The sequence below is a fragment of the Dasypus novemcinctus genome, chromosome 14, assembly GCF_030445035.2.
Source record: "Dasypus novemcinctus isolate mDasNov1 chromosome 14, mDasNov1.1.hap2, whole genome shotgun sequence".
Taxonomy (NCBI): Eukaryota; Metazoa; Chordata; class Mammalia; order Cingulata; family Dasypodidae; genus Dasypus; species Dasypus novemcinctus.
The window spans coordinates 16,618,207-16,642,744 of NC_080686.1; the positions used below are offsets into that span (position 1 = coordinate 16,618,207).

At 39.9% G+C, this 24,538-nt stretch overlaps 1 protein-coding gene across 2 annotated transcripts in view; it reads right to left on the bottom strand.

Moving 5' to 3' along the window:
• The window catches only part of ATP6V1H (ATPase H+ transporting V1 subunit H), a 127,372-nt gene extending 103,567 nt beyond the window's left edge, over positions 1 to 23,805 (bottom strand). The window contains exons 1-4 of one of the 2 annotated variants that reach the window (XM_004479847.3): positions 23,547 to 23,805; positions 21,623 to 21,770; positions 11,921 to 12,023; positions 7,065 to 7,154 (exon numbers count right to left, since the gene is read on the bottom strand). In XM_004479847.3, coding sequence (XP_004479904.1) covers positions 7,065 to 7,154; positions 11,921 to 12,023; positions 21,623 to 21,735 — 306 coding nt within the window. In that variant the 5' untranslated portion in view covers positions 21,736 to 21,770; positions 23,547 to 23,805. The remainder of the gene's footprint in view (positions 1 to 7,064; positions 7,155 to 11,920; positions 12,024 to 21,622; positions 21,771 to 23,546) is intronic. The other variant, XM_004479848.3, reaches the window with a different exon arrangement.
• Positions 23,806 to 24,538: the final 733 nt, after the last annotated feature.

Below are 24,538 nucleotides of genomic sequence, written 5' to 3' on the forward strand. Positions count from 1 at the left end.
GAAAGCTAGAGAATAATCTAGGGCCTGAATAACATAGTGAACCCAGAGGGGAATAAGAATTGTGGTTAACAGTACAAATACAAGAATATTCTTCTATGAACTAGAACAAATGTACATTACTATCACAAGGTGTTAAAAATACGGAGATGCATGGGAAAAATGCAATTTATAGAACTTAGGGACTACAGTTAACACCAATATTGTCATTTTCTTGCATCAACCTAAAAGAAAGTACTGTGTTATGGAAAAATACACCAAATACACACTAGCAACCATAGTTAGTGGCAATAGCCTGATGACGTTCTATCATAATCTGTAATAAATGTTCCATAACAATGCAATGTGTTGGTAGAGGGTTGTTGTATATGTGAATTCTGCACATTTTGCATGACTGTTTTGTAATTTCACAACTTCTCTAATAAATCTACATACATAAAGTAAAAGCACCAAAAACACATGATATGGAAAATGAAACAGGAAATTTAATATAATACACACAGTAACTATGACATTGCACAGTATGACAAGAGTTGAGACCACACATCCTAGCAGTATTAATAAATGTGGATGGCTTAATTCACCTATTCAAAGAAAAAGGTGTTTAAACCAACTCAGAAAGCAAAACCCAGCTCTATACTATATATAAGAAACACATCTAAAACACAATTTACAAAGACTAAAAAAGGGATGGGCAAAGACATACAGGCTAATAGAGATATTAATAACAAGAAAGCAGAGGTTGCTTTCATAATGTCAAAGTAGAATTTAAGCCAAAATACACTGAGTATGAAAGGATACTTTTTAATGCCAAATGCCACAATTCACAATGTAGATAAAACCTTTTACCAAATAATACAGCATCTACCTTTATAAAGCATAAACTACAGGAGATGCTAGAAGAAACAGACAGAAATACATTTATAAGAGACTTCAACATACCACTCTCAGTATTAGACAAACCAAGCATATAAAACATAAAGATAGAAAATACCTAAATATAGCTGCTGGGTGCAGGGAATGGGAGGAAGAGATGAGATGTGGAGGCATTTCCGACTTGGAGTTGTCCTGGGTGGTGCTGCAGGGACAATTTCCGGACATTGTAGATCCTCCCATGGCCCACTGAATGGAACGTGGGAGAGTGTGGGCTAAGATGTGGACCACTGACCACGAGGTGCAGCGATGCCCAGAGATGTATTCACCGAATGCAATGGATGTGTCATGATGATGGGGGAGAGTGTTGCTGTGGGGGAAGTGGGGTGAATGGGGACCTCGTCATTTTTGAATGTAATATTTTTTAAAAATGAATTAAAAAAAAAAAGAAAATACCTAAATAACATAATCAAGAAGCTAGATCTTATGGAAATATATCAAACCTTATACCCTATAAGGGAGAATGCACCTTCTTCTGAAGCACATAAATACATTTATAAAAATTGACCATACAACAGTTAACAAAGAAAGCACCAGTAAACTCCGGAAAGTCAAAATATTATCTTTAAAACATGAAACAATATAGTTAGAAGTTAATTTAAAAGTTTATTACACTTAACACCTGAAAGTTTCTCAAAACTTTTAAATAACCCTTCATTGAAAGAGAAAAAGCAAACCAAATTACAGAAATTAAAATAATGATAACCAAAACACTACACAGAAGACCTTAAGGGATACATAAAAACTGTGCTATGAAGAAAATTCACAGCCTCAAGCACTTTTAGTTTTGTAAGTGAACAAGTGAAAATAAATAACAATTCTCAATTCAAAATGCTAAGGGGAAAAAAAGTAAATGAAAAAAGAGCACAAAGAAGAATATAATTTAAGAAAGCATAAAATAAGGTAGAGAACAGAAAAACTATAGATCTAATCAATACAGAAATTCTTGTTCTTTGGAAAAAGTTTAACAAAATAGGAAAACAACTAGTTAAGGAAAAAAAAGGAGAAAGCAGAAATATACAAAGATATGACATGGAAGATATACCACTGAAATAAAGAAAAAAAATGTTTTAAATCATAAGTACTACTTTGCAGCCTTCTATGCAAATAAATTTGAAAAGCTTGAGAAAATGAATTCCTAGAAAATTACAGATTACTAAAATTGTCACCACTAAAGACAGAAAGCTTAAAATGACCAACTTTTGTAGAAAGAAAAACAGAGCAAGTCACCAGGAAACTATCCCCCAAAAAGCATCAGTCACAGATATATCCACAAGGGAATTTTACCTAAATGTCAACTCAGATAATCCCAATGCCACATAAATAGTTGCAAAGCAAAGTAATTGAAGGAAAATCTATAAACTTATATTAAGTATAATGCTAATATAAATAAGTGACAGAATGTAAAAAATAAAAGTATAAACCAATATCACTAGTGAATATTCATGCAAAAATCCTAAATAAAATAACAAAAAACAGAATCAAGAAAATAACAGACCACAACCACATGGGATTTAGTCCCTGAATGCAAGGATCCATTAATATTATTCACTATATGATAGATCTAAGGAGAAAAATATCATTCAATTATATCTATAGGTGCTGAAAAATTCACCACCCATTTCTGAAATAACCTTCAAAAAACAGGAAATGATAGTACCAAAATAATGAAATTAATATACAGAGATCATTAGCTTTCATATACATGAACAAACCAGATAAAATGGAAGAAAAACCCCATATATAAAGCCACAAGGAAGATAAAAATACTTGCGCACAACTTAAGAAGAAATGTGCAAAACCTTTATGAAAAAAGCAATAAAACACTCCTGAAAGATATAAACTATACTTAAACAAATGGGAAGACATCTTTTGTTCTTGGATAGGAAAATTCAATATCATAAGTACGTCATTTCTCCCTAAGTTATAAACTGTTTAATGCAGGGTCAGTAAAAATCACAACAAATTCTTAATAGAGCCAGACAAGTTGATTCTCAATGTCATATGGAAAAATAAGCCTTCACGAGTAGCTACGAAAATACTGGGGGAAAAAGAAAAAAGTTCCAAAGAGCATTAGACTTCATAGCCTCTATAACAAAAATTGTGTGCTACTGGAGCATGAATATAGACACACCAGTGGAACAGTACAGAAAGGTCCAGAAATAAACCTAGGTACACAGGGAAATTTAATATTAGAGGTGGCACCTCAAAAGACTAGACAAAGACTGATGTTTTAAAAAACGGCAAGGATAAATGAACAGCCATTTGAAATTAAATATATACCTTATACCATATATAAGAACCAATTCCTAATGGACCAAATATCTAAACATAAAAAAAGAGAGTATACAAGTACTAGAAGAAAACATGGGTAAACTCCATTATAATCTAGGTATGATGGTTTGAAACTGGATGGACCCTTGAAAATTATGTCCTTAAAGCTAGTCCATTCATGTGGGTGTGAACCTATTATGGGTGGGACCTTTTGATTAGATTACTTCTGTTAAGGGCCTTTTGATTAGTAGGCATGACCCATGGTTGGTCTTAATCCTCATACTGGAGTCCTTTATAAAAGGGATAACTACAGAGAGAAACACAGAGAAGACGACCCAGAAGCTGACAGAGAAAAAGCCATAGGAGTAAGGAGAGAAAACCATGGGAGCAAGGAGCTGAAATCAACAGAACTGGGAAAGAGGAAGTCAGAGGCTGAAGCAACAAAACCCAGAAGAAAATGGACCAGCAGATGCCTCCATGTGCCAATCTGGGAGAAAACATCACTGGATGAGGCCCTGATTTGGACATTTTTACAGCCTCAGAACTGTAGGCCTGCAACCTAATAAATCCCCATTGTAAAAGCCAACCCATTTCTGGTATATTGCTTTCAGCAGCTTTTAGCAAACTAAAACACTAGGTTTAGGCGAAAGCTTTCTAAATATGGCTCAAAATTCAGGTTAAATTTCTTTTTGATGAATTATACTATATCAAAAGAAAGATAATTTTTTCCATGCAAAAAATATCATAAGCAAAGCTGAAATGCAAATGATAAACTGGGAGAAAACAGTTATATATGTCACTCACATATATATCCCCAATATAAAAAGAACTCTTAAAAATCAAGGGTAAAAATAAGACCAAAGACCTGATGGAAAAAATGGGCAAAAGACATGATCAAATATTACAGAATATATGTATGTGGCCCTTACACATACAAAAAGATGGTCAACTTCAGAGATCATTTCTCACCTATTAGACTGGCAAAAATGTAAAAGCTTGACAGCACCCAAGGTTACAGGGAAACAGGCAATCTCATACATTTCTAGTGGGAACGAAAATGGAACATAAGGGACTATCTTAACAAAACTACATATGTAGGTTATCTTTTACACAATAATCCCATTTTTAGGAATTTAGCATATAGTACACTCCCAAAAAAAACAAAAATACATTTGCACCAAGTTATTCTTTGCATCATTATTTGTAATTGAAAAATATTGAAACCAACCTAAATGCCCATTCTATAGGGCACTGTTTAAACTACAGTACACCTGCTAATGGAGTACTGTGTAGCTGTAAATAAGAATATGAAAGAGTTCAAAGGACTGATATGTAATGATTTCTAGGATATCTGTTAAGTAAAACAAGCAAAATGTAAGAAACTATACCTATCTGTAAACCAATCTTCATAGCAGCATGATTCAACATAGTGAAAAGGTAGAAACAACCCAAATATACATCAACAGATGAATAAACAAAACATGGTATATACACACAATGGACTATTATTCAGCCATAAAAATGAAGGAAGTCCTGACACATATGACAATATAGATGAACCCTGAAGACATCAGGTTGGGAGAAATGGGAGAGAGACCACAAAGGGACAGAAGTTGTATGATTCCATATATATGAAGTAACAAGAAGGAAGCAGATGTAGCTCAGATGGTTGAGCATCTGCTTCCCATGTACGAGGTCCCAGGTTCGATCCTTTATATCTCCTAAAAACAAAAACAAAACAAGCAAACAAATGAAAAAACAAAAAAAAAAAGAGAAGGAAAGAGGGAAAGAAGGAAGAAACAAAAATATGCAAATTCATGGTCAGAAATCAGAAAACAGGTTACCAGGGACAGGAGTGGGGGGGGTGAGAGATAGAGAATTAATGCCTAATGGGTACAGAGTTTCTGTTCAGGGTGACAGTTTTTCTTTCTTTTGGATGGAGAAGTTTTGACAATGGATGGTGGCGATGGTAGCACAACACTGTGACTGTAACACCACTGAAGTGTATAAGAGAAAACAGCTAAAATGGTGAAATTTTGTGTTATATATGTTACCACAAAAATCATACACGCCCAAAAAAAAACTCTAGAACTGTACAACACAAAGAATGGACTCAAAATTAAAAAGAAAAAGACACTGTATCTAGAAAGTACTTTCATGTAAGAAAGAGAGCAAAATAAACATCCATGTATCTGCCTGTCTGATGTTGGGGGGAAAAAAAAAAAAAAAAAAACAGAAAGAACCAGAACCAATAATACTGGTTATCTATAAGAAGCAAGTGAGAATGGGTGCCAGGGACAGGGCGGTGGTCAGTGGCATTTCTGAATATACCTTCCTGTATAGTTTTCACTTTAGAAGGATGTTAATGTTTTACATACAAAAGTAAGATAAAATCAACAAGAATGAGAAAAAAACTGAAATAGAACACAAACAAATGAATCTATGTGTGTTATTTTGTTCCCAGAGAATTAACATAACCACTCTGAAAGTAACTTGAGCATAATGTTCTGACTCTATACCCTCTAAAGACAAAGGGAACTGCACACAAATACTGAACTCTCAGTAAAATGCTTGTTTTTCACAGTGGTATGGGTTGGCAATTCTGAAACTACTTTCTGTGTATTATACCAAATGAGTAAATATTTTGAGGCTAAGGGGAATCAAGTGTTCTCACTTCCAGAGAAGGGAGTTACAAACATGGAAAGGGGCAAGACTAGAAGGAATCCTGAGGTACTGAGGTGGAATGAACCTGGAGGTGTCAGTATAAAATCCTGGTTTTTAATACATAGATATGTACATGTGTACAAAAATTGAAGATGTGTATATGTGTGTACATGTATATATATAAAAAATTTTAAAAATCAAGGTCTGCATGTCAACTCATAGCTCCCTCGTTCCAGGTGCCATCTCAGATAGTGACCAAGGCAGAAGATAAGAGCCCCCACTTATCTTAATACTACCACTTTAAAGAGAGAAGTGCTTAGACCAAGGTCATGCTCAGACAGGCCGGCCTCAGGCCGGGCCACATACTGATCCTTCCCTCATAATATAAAGTGACACAGCAGCCCCTAGATGGATGGCACTGTTCTTCCTCATCTTTGTATCCCCAATAGGTGTCACAAGCTTAGCACATCAAAGGCTGTCATTTACTAGGTTTTCCCAGTAAACCAACAGACAACCATGTCCCTAAACACCCAGACTGATGCTTTTCTCCTAGTCTCTTGAAACATGCAGGCAGCCACTGGATTTGGCAGCCAAGCGGCCTGTCTCCTCAAGAGCAATCTGAGCCTAGATTACACCCTGGTGTAGAACACGAAACTGTGAATAAAAGAGGCCCTTTTGTCTTCAGGGAGAGGGAAGAAGTACACACAAACTTTTCAGTCTGGAAAACTTTCAGATGAGAAGCAAAACTGCTTTCAAAAGAGACAGACCCCATTGGAAGGCAAAGCGCATTCAGCTCTGAACCCCCAGTGTCTGGCACAGGCCTGGGACAGATGGTAATTGAAATCTGTGGAAGGAGTGAAAGAGAAGGAACCTTATCACCTGTACATACACCAAGCAGCCAGAAAGCTTCAGGTGATTCATCAAACATCGCTGGTGTTCAACAAAGAACTCTGAGGTATCACGGGAAAGATACATATTGATTACATCATGAAAAATGGCAAAAAGGCCATAGGTGAGCATTTCCATCTTAATTTGTATGACCAAATTTAAATTACAACTCACATAATTAATAAAAATACATTATTACCCTCTACAATAGAACCAATGTTATAAGCAAAATCTTACAAAAATATTGCTACAGTGAAGTACAAAAAAAGATGACAGCACCAAAAGTATTAAGTAAAGAATATAATTACCTGCAGCATATCATCAACCATAGTTAGTATGTACTGAACTGTCTGTTCTTTGGAGATATGAGTCATCAGGTTTATAAATGTTTTAGCACACTAGAAAAAAAATGAAATTAATAATTGTTTTTCAATTGTAAACAACATTTTAATGGAATATCAGTAAAACATTTCTCTTTCATAAATTAGGGTACATATGCTAACAACTTTCAATTTTTAAAAATGTACAATCTTTTACAAACATTATGATGAAGTATGGGAGGACCATACTCTGACTTGCATCTGATTTTTTTAATCATATCTAGCCACTATGAACTTTCAATTACCCACGATAACATAAAGATTCAGTTATGCAGACTATCAAAAATAATAATTACTTTTGAATTGGCCTTTTCTTTATTTCTTTGCACTTACTGGGAAGACAAATACTAGAGCAAAAGGAGTGCCGGGATTGTAATCAGAAGGCTCGTACTTGTCTCCATACTACAACTTATCGACTATGTGACAATCTCCCTGGAATTCAATAAAAACTGGAGCCAACAATGTCTTTCCTACCAATTTTCCCAGGACTGATGTGAGATTCAGAACAATTGTGTGTGGGTTCCTTCAGCTAACCCTTTATCAGAATATCTGATGGATGGGGAGAAAGGGGACACGGCATCTGCTTTTAGGGATCAAGTACTAAAGTCAGCATATAAATCAGTGTGTAATCAAAATTATCGCATAAAATCTCTTCTGTGGCCCACAAAAACAAGGTTTTGTGTATGCAACACCATTTGGTAATACTTTAAAAAACCTTCTCCACCTAAGGCAATATAAACTGATGTATGTTTCAGCAGTATTTATTCCTTCAATAAATCCTCAAAGAATAAGCAGCATGTAATAAAGACTACACTCTAGAAAAATGTATATCTTATCTAAATCATACTCATTCCAGAACTTAAGTTTTCTATCTATGACCCACATCTGTCACCGATTTACCACACTGAATATGGGAATTGAAAAGATTACAAAAATAATCCCAGTAACAACAGTTACAACACTAAAAACCTAAAAAGTAATAAATGGTTAGATTTCTCTTTAATCTAAACACTACAGGGGAGTCGGTGTAGCCCAGTGGTTGAGCACTGGCTTCCCACAGGCGAGGTCCCGGGTTCAGATACCAGGGTGGGGACTGAACCTGGGACCTCATAAGTGGGAAGTGGGCACTCAACCACTGAGCCACACTGGCTCCTATATTAATAGTCAGCCAAAGGGTGCTAATGCAAAAAGCCCAGGCTTCCTGGATTTTCATAAAGGATATTTATTTGGTGTAGGAGCTTACAGATACCAGGCCATAAAGCCTAAGTTGCTTCCCTCACCAAAGTCTATTTTCACGTGTTGGAGCAAAATGGCTGCCAGTGGCTGTGAGGGTTCAGGTTTCCTGGGTTCCTTCCTTCCAGGGTCTTGCTTCTCTCTGGGTTCAAGTTTCCTTTCTTCCCAGGGCTTGCTTCTTCCTGGGCTCAGGGTCCTATCTTCCTGGGGCTGGCTTCTCTTTCCTCTGTGAGCTTAATTCCGGGGGCTCTGGTTTAAGGCTTCAACATCAAACTCCAACATCAAAAACCCTCAACTCTGTCCTTTGTCATGCCTTTTATCTGCGAGTCCCCACCCACCAAAGGATGGGGACTCAATGCCCTAGGCACAAACCTACTGGCACAAGAGGTTTATATAATTACTTAATCAAGTAAACCTATGAATCCAATATAATCTAATATGCCCAGAGAAGAAGATCAGTTTACAAACATAATCCGATATTTCTTTTCGGAATTCATTAATAATATCAAACTGCTATACTCCACCCTCTGAATTCCAAAAAAAAATTACAATATTCAAGAAAAAAACCTTAAAAGAGTTACAGTGCAAGTACTAAATCATATCACAATTTAAAGAAATACAGTTTGTCTTGGGGCAAAGTCGCGTTTGCTTTAGACCTCTGAAACATACAAAAAATTCATCTGCTTCCAATACACAAATGGACAGACAAAGGATAAACATTTTTCATTACAATAAGGAGAAACTGGGAGGGAAACATGAGTCACAGTTTCTCTACAGTTCAGCAAATTTGCAGGGAATCTCTGTTCAATTTCAAAGTCTGAGAGTCATTCTTTAGAAGATGATTTTTCTCCTTGGGGCCCTATGGGAATCCATCCTTTCCACAGGCTTGCCCAATGGTCATTTCCTTGGTTTCACCCTCATCAAGCATCTGGATGTCAACCAAACTCCAGACCTCTCCTTCCAAGAGTGTTGGGATGATTGTAATACCTTACCCAATTTTGGGTAAAAGTCTTAACTCCCCTAGTATAGTGATGTGAAGACAACATTCCCCCTAACCTTTGGCACAAAGGTTCAACCCTCTCAGAGCAATGAGTTGACCACTTGGCCTTCGCTAACCTTTGGGGGACAGATCCACCACTCTCAGACCTGTGGGGTGCTGACCTTAACAGCCCTAATCCTTGGGGAATATGCTCCACTCCCTCTGTACCCTGGGGCAGCAAAACTCTCCTAGAACACTGGACAGGAACATCTATCCTCTTCAGCAGCTGGGGCAAACTCACCCTCTCTGTACACATGGGTGGGGTTCTTCTCTTAGCCCAAGGTGATGTCCTAAATCTAGATCTCTGTTTCCATGGTTTTCCTCTTGAAGTCATTTCCCCTTCAATCTCTCCTTTCCATGTCCCTTTTATTCTAGACTGACAGTGGTTTTGTTCATACAGCTCTCTCAAAAAGTCTGTTGGTTTAGCATGCAGGAAGCAGGGGTCCAAGCCATCAGACAGTAAGACTTTCCACAAGTCTTTCCAACATAACTGCATCTTCAATCCTGATTTACAAGTTCCAAGTTTGGTTAAGTCCTCCAGTGGGGCACTTTCATCTGGGAGCCTATTTCCAGAGTCTTGCAATTTCCAGAATCAGTTTCTGTTTTCTCTGTGCCCGACAACTCAGGCCTCAGCATATCTCTCTCATCTAGCGTTTTGCTATAAGCTGCAAGCAGAAGCCAAGCCACATTCTCTGGGTTTACTTTTGTAATTTCTTCAGCTAAATGCCCAGGCTCACCATTTTCAAATTCTACCTTCCATAAAACACCAAGAGTTAATCTTGCTAAGTTCTCTGCAATTTTGAAACACAGATCACCCTTCCTCCAGTGTCCAATAATTTACTTCTAAGGCATCATAAAAAGTCTCTTTAGCATCCATATTGCTATCAACAGTCTCTTCAAAGCAATGTACGTCTTTTTTTCCAAGCATCTCACAATTCCTCCAAAAAGTACCCCTTACCCATTTATAAAACCATTCCTGCATTTCAGTAATTGCAAAAGCACTTTCCTGCTCCCCGGTACCAAATTCTATATTAGTCAGCCAAGAGGGTGCTGATGCAAAATACCAGAAATTGGTTGGTTATTAAAAAGGGTGTTTATTTGCAGTAGGAGCTTACAGATACCAGGCCATGAAGCCTAAGTTACTTCCCTCACCAAAGTCTTATTTTCACATGTTGGAGCAAGATGGCTGCCAACGGCTGTGAGGGTTCAGGCCTCCTGGGTTCCTCCCTTCCAGGGTCTTGCTTCTCTCTGGGTTCAAGGTTCCTTTCTTCCCAAGGCTTGCTTCTTCCTGGGCTCAGGGTCCTCTCTTTCTAGGGCTGGCTTCTTTTTCCTCTGTGAGCTTACTTCCTGGGGCTCCAGCTTAAGGCTTCAACATCAAACTCCAACATCAAAAACCCTCAACTCTGTTCTTTGTGAGTCTTTTATCTGTGAGTCCCCACCCTTACTCAATGCCCTACTGGCACAAGAGGTTTACATAATTACTTAATCAAGTAAACCTATGAATCCAATATAATCTAATATGCTCAGAGGAGAAGATCAGTTTACAAACATAATCCAATATTTCTTTTTGGAATTCATCAATAATATCAAACTGCTACAGCTCCCCTGAGTTGTTTTTTTCATTTGTTTGCTTGTCGTTTGCCTTTGTTTTAGGAGGTACAAGGGACCGAACCCAGAACCTCCCATGTGGGAAGGAGATACTCAATTGCTTTAGCCACATCTGCTCCCCAACACACAGGTAATCTTAACTAGAAAAATATCAGGTACAATAATTCTTATTTCCTTCTTTCTCCTTAATAGTATTTTCCGACTTTTTACAACAAACATGTTATCACATAAAAAAGGTAAAACAGCATATTTAACTATGTAAACTTTTTAAACTACTATATATAAAAAAAATTCCAAAACAATTAAAAGATAAACAGTAAATATAAAAAAAAATAAGTTTGTCCCAATTAAAGCAAAAACTATTAGATTTTCTATGCAAAAAAAAACATATAAATCTATCAGGAAAACACCAAAACTTTTAGATTAAAATAAAAGGGGCCCAAAAAAGACACTTCGCAAGAGACATAAATACACAGTAAATCAATGGAAAGAAAAATAAATCAATCCCATGTAATCAAAGTATTAAAATGATGCCCCCTTTAACCTACTGAATTAGAATTTTTTAATTATATAGGCATTTCAAACACCGCTAATGTTTCTTTCTTAAAGAACAAAAAAAAATTATATAACTTTTAAAACTTCATATTCTTTGAAATAGTAATTTCCCTTCTACGACTCTAGTCTAAGAAATATAGAAAAGGATGAAGGTATAAACATACTCAATACAACATTTTTTTCCAAAATTAACAAGATAACTGGAAATCACTTCAGTGTCTTCCAATAAAAGGATTTTCAGTTTAATTATGGTGCATACTTTCAAAGAAATATTACACAGTCATTAAAATGTGTTTCTCTACCATTTTTAATGACATGGAGCAGTGGTCATAACGTTTCTATCAGTCACCTGGCTGCCTTCTGTTTGAAGCATCTCTTGCTTCTCTTCAGGGCTTCTTTTCATTTCAAACCTTTGAATAAACTCACAATCTTCAGCAGAAATCATCTGCCCCCTAGAAAGTAAGAAGTTGTTTTTGTTCAATAAAAGTTGAATAGCCACCATGAGGAAGTGAGACAGAAATCCCCAGTCTTCTCTCTCGTAGGCAGTAAAACCCAAGGGTTAACCCCTGGGCCCCGGAGTCAATAACAGGTGGGTCAGAGCTGGTCTCCACCACTTGCTGGTTGTGTGACCTCTTTGGAACCGAGTTTTTTTACCTTTATATTGGAAATAATAACTATATTGCCTTTATGGGATTGTACTGAAGAGGACATCAAATAATTCACAGCACCTGGCCCACAATAAGCCTCAATAAACTGTCACTTTTGAAAATTATCCAAAGTCTCACCCTCGCTCCCACTTCCAAGTCAAATAATTGACTTGGCTTTCTAACTCATCAAGACCAAAGCCACTTTAGATTAGCTTCTACAATCATTTTCTCCAGTATATCCTCTCCCCCAGACTCAGAACCAGTCCTTCTGCTCCCTCCTAATCCTCCAACCTCCCAACAAGCATACATACTCTGTTTCCCCCCCATGTTCTCCTCAAGCCTTCTCCATACAGCTCATTCCTTGGGATCCTGGTTTTTCTTTTCTAAACTCTTTCCTTCAGCAAAATTCAAATCAACAGAATCCTGTCTTCCCACTCTCCCAAACCACCCCAACTGTCATCTACCTCTATTCAGATGTCTTGCCATTTTTCACAAATTCAGCACGATCAAAACAGAACTTTTCATCTTCCCCTACCAAACCCAGCTTCACCTCCCAACTCCTCCATTCATCAAGGACTCAGTATATCACATAGCAAGAACCTCTTCCCCTTACTACTGTCTAAACACAGACTCTTCCTTGTTAAAAGATATGTTGGGGGAAGCAGATGTGGCTCAACCACTTGAGTGCCTGCCTACAACATGGGAAGTCCTGGGTTCAGTTCCCATGGCCTCCTGGAGAGGACAAGCAAGACAGCAAGCTGGCGTGGCCAGATGATGCAATGAGCTGATGCCACAAGATAATGAGATGATGCAAACGAAGACACACAAGGAAACACAATGAGAGATACAACAAGTGAGAGCGGAGGTAGCTCAAGCCATTGGGTGCCTCTCTCCCACATGGGAGGTCCTGGATTTGGTTCCCTGTGCCTCCTAAAAAGACGACAAGAGACAAACACACAACAAAGAAACACAGAGAGTAGACAGAGAGCACAAATTACAAGGTTGGGGGAGAAATAAATAAAATAAATCTTTAAAAAAAAAAGAGAGATGTTGGCAGAATAGCCCTATTCCTCAGGATAGTTCAGAAGTCACACCAACTCTTTCAGGTCACCTCTGTGGTGGGGTAAGCAATGAATCTGTGTCAATCTGAGGAAGAGTTCCAATTCCAATTATAAAACTTGGACAAATCACTAATCCCTGACCACTATTTTCCACATCAGTAAAATGGTACTTAGAATACCACCTGTCCTACTTCACTAAGTGGCTATGCAAATTAAATGAAAAATATATACAAGGAAAAGCGCTTGATATAAGCACTGAGTAAAACCAAATTTTAAAACTATTAATGTGCTTTTGTAATTCAAATGCCATCAAATTTTACCTTAATCATTAAAAAGTTGTTGCGGGGCAATGACTTGTGAAGAAGGATGGTCCACTGATGGGCCCTTGATATTGACGACTATGCTTATGAGCCTTTGCTCTTGAAAGTGCAGCTTAGCCTAGTGCTGTGGGGTGCCTAAGAGTTACCTTCTGAGAGCCTCCATGTTGCTCAAATGTGGCCTCTCTCTACTTCAACCTTAGCATATAAATTCATCAATTCATCACCTTACCCCCAGCGTGGGACATGACTCCTGGGATTGGCCCTCCCTGGCACCAAGGGATTATTATCAGGTACCAACTGGCAATGCAACTGGAAAAAGACCTTAAGGGGGCAGGGGAGGTAAAGACAAATGAGTTTATATGGCTAAGAGACTTCAAAGTGAGTCGGGAGGGCATCCCAAAGGTAACGCTTATGCATGTTTCAGCTGGATCTCATAGACTGCCAAAGTAGATACCAACCCAAATTGTGGGGCTCCTGAGGGCCCTGGAGACACCCAGGTGCTACAGTCATGGCAGAAAGCTCCATAGTTTGGTGCCTTGCCAGTAGGCCCTTCTTTGGAGTTTATGCTCCTGAGTATGACAGAGTTGGACTCGGTTGTGACTTCTCTACACATCCCTCTTCTGTCCCTTCTATTTGAACCTATAGTTGGAACTGGAGTTGGTAGATGTACATCCAGGAGACTTCAATCTTGAGGTTGTCCATGTGCCAGCTGGCCCCTGAGCCTCAGTGGAGTTGCAACACCTACTTTCCAGTTCATTGGACAAACCCAGGACAACTTACAAGGAGGTGAGGAGGGACAACCACCATACCAAGGAACCAAGAGAGTCTGCAACTGCAAGTAAGAGTCCCATCCATCACCGTAGGGGATCGAGGTCCCTTCTCAATTAGAGGTGGAGTGGGCATCCCCATCCCAGAATCCTCAAGGTTGGGGAATAAATATGGACTAGAGTAGACTTACTAGTTTTCTACTATAGACTTATTGTGATTCTAGCAATGGAAGAAATTTATTATTGATGTGGAAACAGTGGCCACCGGAGGTGCTGAAAGCAGGGAGAGGGAAAAAGCAGTGTAATATGGGGGCATTTTCAGGACTTGGAATTGTCCTGAATGACACTGCAATGGCAGATACAGGCCATTTTATATCCTGCCATAACCTATAGAATTGAGTGGGAAAGAGTGTAAACTACAATGTAAACTATAATCCATGCTTAGTGGCAATGGTCCAAATGTGGTAATCAATTGCATGAATGTACCACACTAATGAAAAAAGTGTTTATGTGGGGAATGGTGGGAGGTGTGGGGAGTGGGGCATATGGGAATCCCTTATAGATTTTTCTGTGTAACATTTTGTGTAATCTAAGTGTCTTTATTAATATATATTTTTAAAGACACTTATATTACACAAAATATTACACAGAAAAATCTATAAGGGATGAATATCAGTGACTAGGGTTCCACAACCCAATTAATGAAGCAATGAGCTTGAAGCAGGTTTCTGAATATGCATAATTATGGAACTGTGTCCTTTTTGCAGATTTGTCTTGGGTCAAGTTTCCAGGGGCAGACGCTGAGAAGAGGATTCACGTGCAAGGAATTTATAAGGATGTACAACCTGTAAAGACCAGGGATGGGGTGCAGCAACCAGGACAAGGCAGATAAAGAAGCCAAGCCAGGATTTCAAGCGAAATCCCATGCAGAACAGTGTCCCCTGACCACAGGAGAACCTGGGAAGGGAAGGTACACTCAGAGTTAACTCCACCCAAGACAAGGAAACAGAACTTTCATACTTCTCTGCCACCCCCACCCACAACTGCAAACTTCTTCCAAAGAAGATCCACATTTTTTATGTATTTCAAATCTGTCAGTTTTTCACTTTAAGCTTCTGGACTTTGTGGCCAAATCACCATATTTTGAATTGCTTTGTTTACTTTGAAGTTGCTTCTGTAATCCTCTATTCTGTCTTCTCTGTATCAGTTCCATACTGTTCTAAGAATTTTGTTTTAATATATACACCTCTTTTTTTTGGCATTGTTTTCTTAATTGTTCTCACGCATTTATTTACAAAAGATCCCTTCATTACCAATCCAAAAAGAGCTTCCAGTCCCTGTTTTTCTAGGTCTCTCCGTGACACAAAGCATGGCCACTTTTTGACACTCTCATCCTTAGCTTCTGCTGCTTCTCCTCCTCTCAGGCTATTCCTACAGTCCTCTTCACTGATCACTCATCTCCTGTTCCAGTGCCTCAGGTACTAGGTGGGGCTCTCTTCTTTTCTCACCTCTCAAGTTCTCCCCTAGCGCTCCTATCTACTCACTTGGCAATAACTGACCTCTGTACAGGTAACTGGCAATCTGAACTTTGGTTCAGCCTCCCAGAGTCTCCACTCCTGTCCCTAACAATTTATGGACCACCTCCTCCCACCGATCACAACTGCATGCCCCCAACTCCTTCACACACACACACACACACACAAACACACACACACACACATAGAAACTCCACCCCCTAGCCTGGCAAGTAGGAAGTGGGAAGCAAAAACTGACACTTTTCCCTTTTTCCATATAGCTAAGTAAATGCACTCTGCACCCTGGTATGAACCAAAATAACAAGGACATCCTATCTGGTTCTGGTCCCAAAACAAATGAATCTTGAGCATCCCCATAAGGCTGAAGTCCCTAACTAAAACAATTTTATTCTGCTGCACTGATGTGGAAAAGCATGCCTGGCTTTTGCAAATGTGACAACCATAGAAAGCACTGCTGTTTACCTACCATAGTGTTCCCACCTAGCTCCTTGGCATCAACTGCCCTTGTAAGTTTGCACCTTTTTTTTTTCCATTTAAATAACTGTTGTGCTTTTCATTTGGTAAGCCATTCCTTCAAGAAGTCTCACTTCCTTGAGCTTGTTGTAAGTAAAATTTTCTTTCCTTATTTCTATTCTTTTGAGTCTTCCTTTGACAGTCTTATCTAGCAGATTAGGGACTTTGGTCTCTAACAAGCTATAACTAATCAGGCAGGAGCGCCAACAATTCTCCCACCTAAGATACCTCCTCTCCACACCAGATCAGCCCTAGGGCAACAGTCCACCAAGAGCCTGCCCTGTTTCCAATCCAAACCTGCTCCAGTCACCTTCCACCTATTACCAGACAGCTTTCTCAAACACACAGCTGATCACGATTCCTTTCCCATTTGACTACAAATTTGAATGGCAGTTCTACCTAGCACCTAGACAGAGGCATTCAATAAAAATCTTGCAATTAATCAACTAATTATGACCTACATATGAGCATGTTCATGTTATAACCTATCTGAAGAGCTAGCTACTTATCTTTAAAATAAGGACAGAATAACCTGAAATAGCATGTTACTTAACAAGCTAACGCCCATCCTCTTTAGCATGGCTTATAAGGTCCTTCATTTCCAGCCCTTATCTTCCTTTTCTAAAGATTTATTTATTTTTTATCTCTTCCCTTACACACACACACCCACCCCTGTTGTCTGCTTTCTGTGTCTATTTGCTGTGTGTTCTTCTGTGTCGGCTTGCATTCTTGTCAGTGCCACCGGGAATCTGTGTTTCTTTCTGTTGTGTCATCTTGCTGCGTCAGCTCTCCGTATTTGTGACGCCACTCATGGGCAGGCGGCACTTTTTTCACGCAGGGCAGCTCTCCTTGCAGGGTACACTCCTCACGTGTGGGACTCCCCTACACAGGGCACACTCCTTGTGTGTGGGGTTCTTCTATGCAGGAAACACCCCTGCATGGCAGGGCACTCCTTGCACGCATCAGCACTGCACGTGGGCCAGCTCACCATACGGGTCAGGAGGCCCCGGGTTTGAACCCTGGACCTCCCATATGGTAGGTGGATGCTCTCTCAGTTGCTTCCCTATCTTCCTTTTCTAAACACTCATCTCAAACACTTCCCAACAAGTACCCTACTCATGTATGATTTAATCAGCTAATATTCATTGACAGCCTGTATATGTCAGGCACCTTTAATAACAGGCAATGCAGCAACAAATTAGCCATCCTCTTTGAGGTTGCAGTCTAACTCAAAAATAAATAATTATTTAAAAAATAAGTTTAAAAAAAAAGTGGATGATGGTGATGGAAGCACAACATTGTGAATGTAATCAATTAACAACACTGGCTTATATACTTGGAAGTGGTTAAAATGGGAAATTTTATGTTAATACATGTAATCAAAATAAAAATTGAAAAAAATACAATACACACACAAACCATTCTGTTAAGAATGGTGAACACTGGAAAAATCTGAAGTGAGGGCAAGGAGCTAGAAAGCAACAGAAGCAATGGAAGAAAGAACTTATTTTAGTTAGGGTCTCTGAGGTCAGCTGCACACACTCAATAAAGTGAGTTAAAGGGCCAAATGACGTGAGGGAAGAATTCTGAGAGGGACAGAAGTGCAAGTACAAGGGCCTAGGGGCAGGAAAAAGCTTGCTATGTGAGAAAGAGCAAGACTGCCAATGTACTTAAGGCTTTGGGCTGGAGGACAATATTTGATTTACATTCTTTTAAATCCCTCTTCCATGTGAAGAACTGTGCCTATGGGGGCGATGGCAAAGGCACAGACACCAGGCAAGAGGCTATGACAACAGACTAAGGGAGAGACAACAGTAGCAGGGACCAGGGTGGTAGCAGTGGAGATGGAGAAATGGGGTCAGATCCAAAGTAGGCCTTGGATGCAGTGCTAAAAAAATAAATGTGTTCATGGAAGAGATGTGGACTGTAAGGGAAAAGAGAAGAGTCAAGGATGACTCCTGAGTTTCTGACTTAAGAAACTGGGTGAAAGAAGGGGCCGTGCATTGGCCTGAAGGGGCCTAGAGGGAAGGACACCAAACTTCTGGTAGCTTCACCAAGAATCACACGTTCTTCCAAGTCTCCGGTCCCTGCCTCAAATTTCCTTCACAGCAGCCCAAATTCCTCTGCTTGGACAAATTCTATTAGCATTTCTATATGTTAGTGGACCATGGTCACACCCATTTAAATACTGTCTAGTTGTGTTATTAAGAAAAAGTTTAATCAAATGTAAATACAGGCGGTGGACTTGGCCCAGTGGTTAGGGCGTCCGTCTACCACATGGGAGGTCCACAGTTCAAACCCCGGGCCTCCTTGACCCGTGTGGAGCTGGTCCATGCAGTGCTGATGCGCGCAAGGAGTGCCCTGCCACGCAGGGGTGTCCCCCACGTAGGAGAGCCCCATGTGCAAGGAATGCGCCCCATAAGGAGAGCCGCCCAGGGTGAAAGAAAGTGCAGCCTGCCCAGGAATGGTGCCGCACACACGGAGAGCTGACACAACAAGATGACGCAACAAAAAGAAACACAGATTCGCGTGCTACTGCCAACAACAGAAGCAGACAAAGAAGATGCAGCAAATAGACACAGAGAACAGAAAACCGGGGTGGGGGGAGGAAGGGGAGAGAAATAAATAAATAAATCTCTTTTTTTTTATGTAAATATATTTTTTAGATACTGTATTTCATAGTAACATGCTAACTTGTAATATAAGTTAGCATGCTTAATAAAAGCATGCTGGTCTTCTGACATTGGGGAGCTCAGCTTTTATTAGATCCGTATATAATGCTGCTCTAAGGTTCACTGATTATTCATGTCCTGACCAGCCAATCAACAATCTGTAAAGCTCTTACTAGGAAGACACTAATTCACCACTCACCAGTGTTCTCCACAATGAACAGTTCACTGCTTGTGAACACTTGCGCAGACGTATGAAGTGGAAGGTTTCATGAAAGAAATTTGTAAGATGGACAACAGGATAAGTAAAGGATAGAAAGGGAAAGAAATAGTAAAAAGGGAAATGACAACATAAGTGATACAGAAACCATGGGAAAGGAGAATAAAAGAGGGAGCAGTTAAGTCTCAATGCAACTAAAAATGTTTAAATGCCAATGCCAGAGAAACTTCTGCCAGCCGAGTGCTTTATGATCAATAACAGTATTACTTTATTTAGAATATAAACAGAGTCAGACTTTATAAACATGAAACTCCTTGTCCTCTGATCTAAACTGACTTTGGACTAAAGAAATTAGGAAACACTGGTGATTTAAACAGTAATACCAATACCAATTAACAGAGGAAACATCAGAAATTTCACCCCTATCTTTCAGCCAGTGGCGCCATCAATAATCCAGTCCCTGGAAACTGGGAACCAGAAGTCATCCAGACTTCCCTTTCACCCCCGCACATCAAATCCATCACTAAGATTTTCTCAGATCCATCCAACCCTTTCCATTCCAATAACTACTGCCACAGCCTCTCCCTACCTCTAGGCTAAAGTCCACAAATCTACCCTCTACACTGCCAGCAGAGCAATCCAACCAAAAGGCAAATCTGATCATCTAACTAATCCCAGGCTCACAAACTACAACAGAGATTTTAAAACTGTGCTGCTTGGAACCCAAATGATTCCATGGGATCTCCCCACCCCTACCCTCAGTAGCTGCTGAGGAACAGAGGATGGTGAACCGTCTCAAGAAGTGGGCTCAGAGACACACCTCCATTCAACCAGAACAGCATCATTTCAATCTGTGTAAATGCCGAGTTCCTTATTAAACTCCACTTCAACCATGGGTTTCACAGCTTAACAATCAGCTTGAAAAGCACTGACTGTCAGGATCAAGTCCAGACTTTTTCCAAAGGCACCTGACACCTTCATGTCTGGCCCACTGGCTCCCTCTCCAGCCTCAGCTCTCCCCACTGCCTGACTCCAAGACAGTTATTATCCACCCTCCTTCCCCAGCAGACTGTTTGCTGCTTCCCTGCCATTGCTCAAACTATCTGTTCTTCTTGGGAGGTTATTCCTTCTCCCCACATGGCTAAATCCTACTCATTCTTTAAAACTCAGTTCACAGATCATCCCCATCAAGAAAACTACCTGGAGTAGGATAAACTGTCCTTTTCCTGTGCACACATCATACCCTGTATACCTTTCTATGATCATTGCTAAAATAGAGAATTAAAATTATCTACTTACATATCTGACTTCCCTAATTGATTATGAGTTTCTTTAAAGATGGGACTCTTATTTTTTTGTAGCCCCAAAGTCTGGAAAAATGCCTCAAACTTGGCAGGTGCTCCACAAATATTTGATGAGTGACTAATTAACAGAAATAAAAGGATCACTCTGAACATGCATATCCCTCCTATAACAAAACAATTACATATAAAACTAAAGATTCTTCGGTTTGCTTTTCAAAATATATATGCAAACCTGAACTGAATTTCCCTAATAAATCCATTATAAATATACCAAAATAAATAGATATGAAATAAAGTCAAATGTTAAAACATGGTCCAGAATTAATGAAAGTTTACTTTACATAGAGAATATTAAAACACCAGTATGCCAAATCTTAATACACACAAGAAGAAAAGGGGAAGAACTAAAACCTTTTACATGAACTCAACACACTAATGCTTGTACTCAAGTGCATTCATTGATACTTTAAATACATAATTTCAGCAACAACCCTGTAGGATATCTATCTTCATATCCCATTTACTTTATTGAATCTCAGAGAAGTTCACAGATTTATCTAGGATCACCAAACCAGTAGATAGAAAAATCAGAATTCAAACCCAGGTCTCACAACTCACACATCTATGCTTTTTGCTAGCTGTACAAGCAAGTGTGCACACCCACCTGTCACCATACTAATCCATAGGGCTGAAAGGGCCCCTCACAGGCTCTGCCTATACCCCTTCCTCTCTCCGTAGCCCATGAACCCACTCCCATATTTCCCAGTCATTCAAAATAGTGCAACATTCCAGACAGAGAGGATTAAACATACAGGAACGGCTCTATCAGGCATGACTGGAGTCCCAGGCTTTTTCCACCACACTCCACTGTCTCCCTTTGATAGCTATTCTGAGGAAGTGTTTTCTTCCACATTACTAGTATTTTTCCAGTAATTCTCTCATAGGAGCATGACCATGAGAAAGCCCACCACAAAAGCACATGGTTCTCTGTGATTCACAGCAAATCAGTACTTACTGAAGATAGGACTGCCAGTTCACCTTGTTCGCACGAACTTCCGCTGCCTTGGCAGCAATAATATTGGTGGGGACAGCAGCATCCACAGCTCCCCGAATATCCATTTTGGTCATCTAAATCTTATGATCTTGAATGTTTTTCAACAGATCTTCAATTTAGATACAAGGAAAATACAGAATACCAGGTTTTGTTATTTTTTTCAACTGTTATTGCTAATATTAATATTAGCATCATCGCTTTAATCTCCCTAGGCAAATGTCAATAAGCCAGATTTAAATTTCAGAGACCCATTTAACTCAAATATTAAATATCCAAATCCTGAAAGTACTATCATTAGATTTCAAATCTTACCCAATTATGTGCCGCTCTATGAAAGTGAGCTCTACAGGTTTTTACTTTTCCAGGAAAGGTTTTTAAAATTACTTACGTTAATCCTGCAGCAAAACTTTTAAAGGGACCACTTAAAATAATGACATCAGAAATCATGCTTAAATAGAATAGGCATATAAAATAGCAAAATATTTTAAATTTATACAGTTAGGATCATCTGTCCTCTTCCAAGAGACAAAAAAGTCTCTGTAATGCAGTTATAGTACAGCTAAGGCCAAATATATTACCTTGCATATACTGTATAGTACAGCTAAGGCCAAGTACACTAATCAACGGTTATGAAGCATCATCATGAAGCAACATAAAAAAAGGTATAAGTCCTGTCTAAAAATATTGAATTACCAGTTCAAATTAAAATACCTAAATTGCATAAGTAATTTCTCAGAAGACAGAGGGTTCCTTTCTCAATCAAAGTTCACAAAATGAACTTTGGGGTTTTCGCAATGGGTGATGGGGATGGAGGCATAACTTTGTATGAAATAAACACCATCAAATTGTAGATGAGAAAAGGGATAAAAAAGGAAATTTTAGTTGTATATAACTTGGCACACATGCATACCCACAGACCTGTAAAACAGTAAGAATGAACCTTAATATAAGCAGTGGGCTAAGGTTGTTTATTACAATAATACTGTTTCACCTATTGTAACAAAGACACCACGCTAATGCAAAATGTTAATAATAGGGAAAACTACGTGTGTGAGAAGGAAGATATTTAGGTAGTCTGCAGTTTCTGCATGATGTTTCCCTAAACTTACAACTGCTCTAGTAAAAAAAAAATCAATTTGGGGAATTTTTGAAACAAATAATTACAATTTAGGTACAGCCAACAAATGGAGTCCGGAACCTACAACAATAGCTTCTAAGGAATTCTTCCAGAAAAATGCTTGCAGAAAGCTTCCAGAAAAATGCTTGCACCTCTTTTGAGCACAGCACAAAATTAAGTTCCAGCTTGCAACATTTAAGCTAATAGACATGGCCTCAAAGAAGCTAAAATCATACCTAAAATTCTACTCCAGGATCCTAGTGACCTTATTAGTCCTTTATGGACGCTCTCTGTATCTGAGGATTTGTTGCGGAAACAAGCCTGCGTGGCAGGGCTCAGGCAGTACAGAAACAGGTTCCGTCCAGAGTGCACTAGATCTCTGGAACCAAGCTGGCTCAGCCCCACCCAGTCTCTCTCAGGGCAGTGCCCCAGGACGGCTCCCTAGGTACCCGCAGGCCAGGGTTGCAGGTTAATCCTAAAGAAAGTGTACCCCTGACCTGTCCTCGTGCCCGCCCCTTCCCCGCCCGCCACTCACCACCTTCTCCCTGCGAGGAAGGCCCGGCAGGCCTGGTGGAGGCCTGGAAGGAAAAGAAATCTGGTAAACCCGGGCCGGAGGAGGACGCTGGGGGCTCGAAGAGAGCGTGACCCGGACGCAACCAGGGAAGCGCCAGAGAGCGCGGGGGTTGCCTCCTCCGGGCCTGTATCTAAAGGAAGTAACCCGGGGGCGACTTTAATTCAGTCTCGAACCCTGGGGACCCCACAACTCACCCAACGGAGGCGGGGGAGGGTGCGGGAATCCCGGGACGTCGCTGCCACCGCCGGGATGAGGCGCCGCGTCCGAACCAGGTGGGCGTCTCCTGCCGGTCCGGAGGCCTCAGGGGCAGTGGGAGGCTGCGAGACGGAAAAGGAAGGGGCTGCAGCACCCAGGAAACGTTGAGGACGCCAAAGGCAGCTAGAGCCGCTGCAGAATGACAGGCGCGCCGATCACGTGAGCAGAGGCACGTGACCGGCGCTGCCGACGGAAGCTGGGAGGGCCCACAAGAGACTGGAGAGCGGCGGAGCGCCTGGGGGGCCCCCCCACACCCGCCCGGCGAGGGTCCTCTGCGCTTCCACGCCCTCCCCGATCCCAGCGAAGCCCACAGTTTTTCATTTTGACCGTCGTTCTTTCGAAAAGCTGGATTTCTGCTTTTAGGGAATTGATTTCAATTTGGATTTAACAGCTCAATGAAGCAGGCATTCTTATTTTGATTTTTACGATAAAGCAGAAGTTGGGAAGTTAGTCCTCAAGGTCAGGTCACAAGCGTGATCCCGACCTAGAACTGCAGATTTAGCAAATAATGAATGTGACGTGCAATATCTGCAATACGTGAGGCATATTTCAGCTAAAAGTTCACTGTTATGTGAAATTCAGTTTTCACTGGGCGTTCCGTTCTCTATCTGGCAACTCTATCTTGACCACAAGTTTTCTGGTTTCCATTGACCAGGCCTCAGCTAGCCTCACTCTACTGTCGAATACTACTATCCTGCTAATAATACGCACATGTGTCTAAATAGCATGTTTTCGTTTTTAAAAAAAGCAATGAAAGGAATTTATGAGTATAACTCATACATTTCTACTAAGAGTGTTAAACTTAGGTAAAGTTTTAAAACAATCGAAACCAATATTATACATTGATTATGAATAAACATACATAGTAACACCATATAATTTTGTGTTAGATTTCTACTGCTGCTGTAACAAATTACCTCCAATCTAGTGG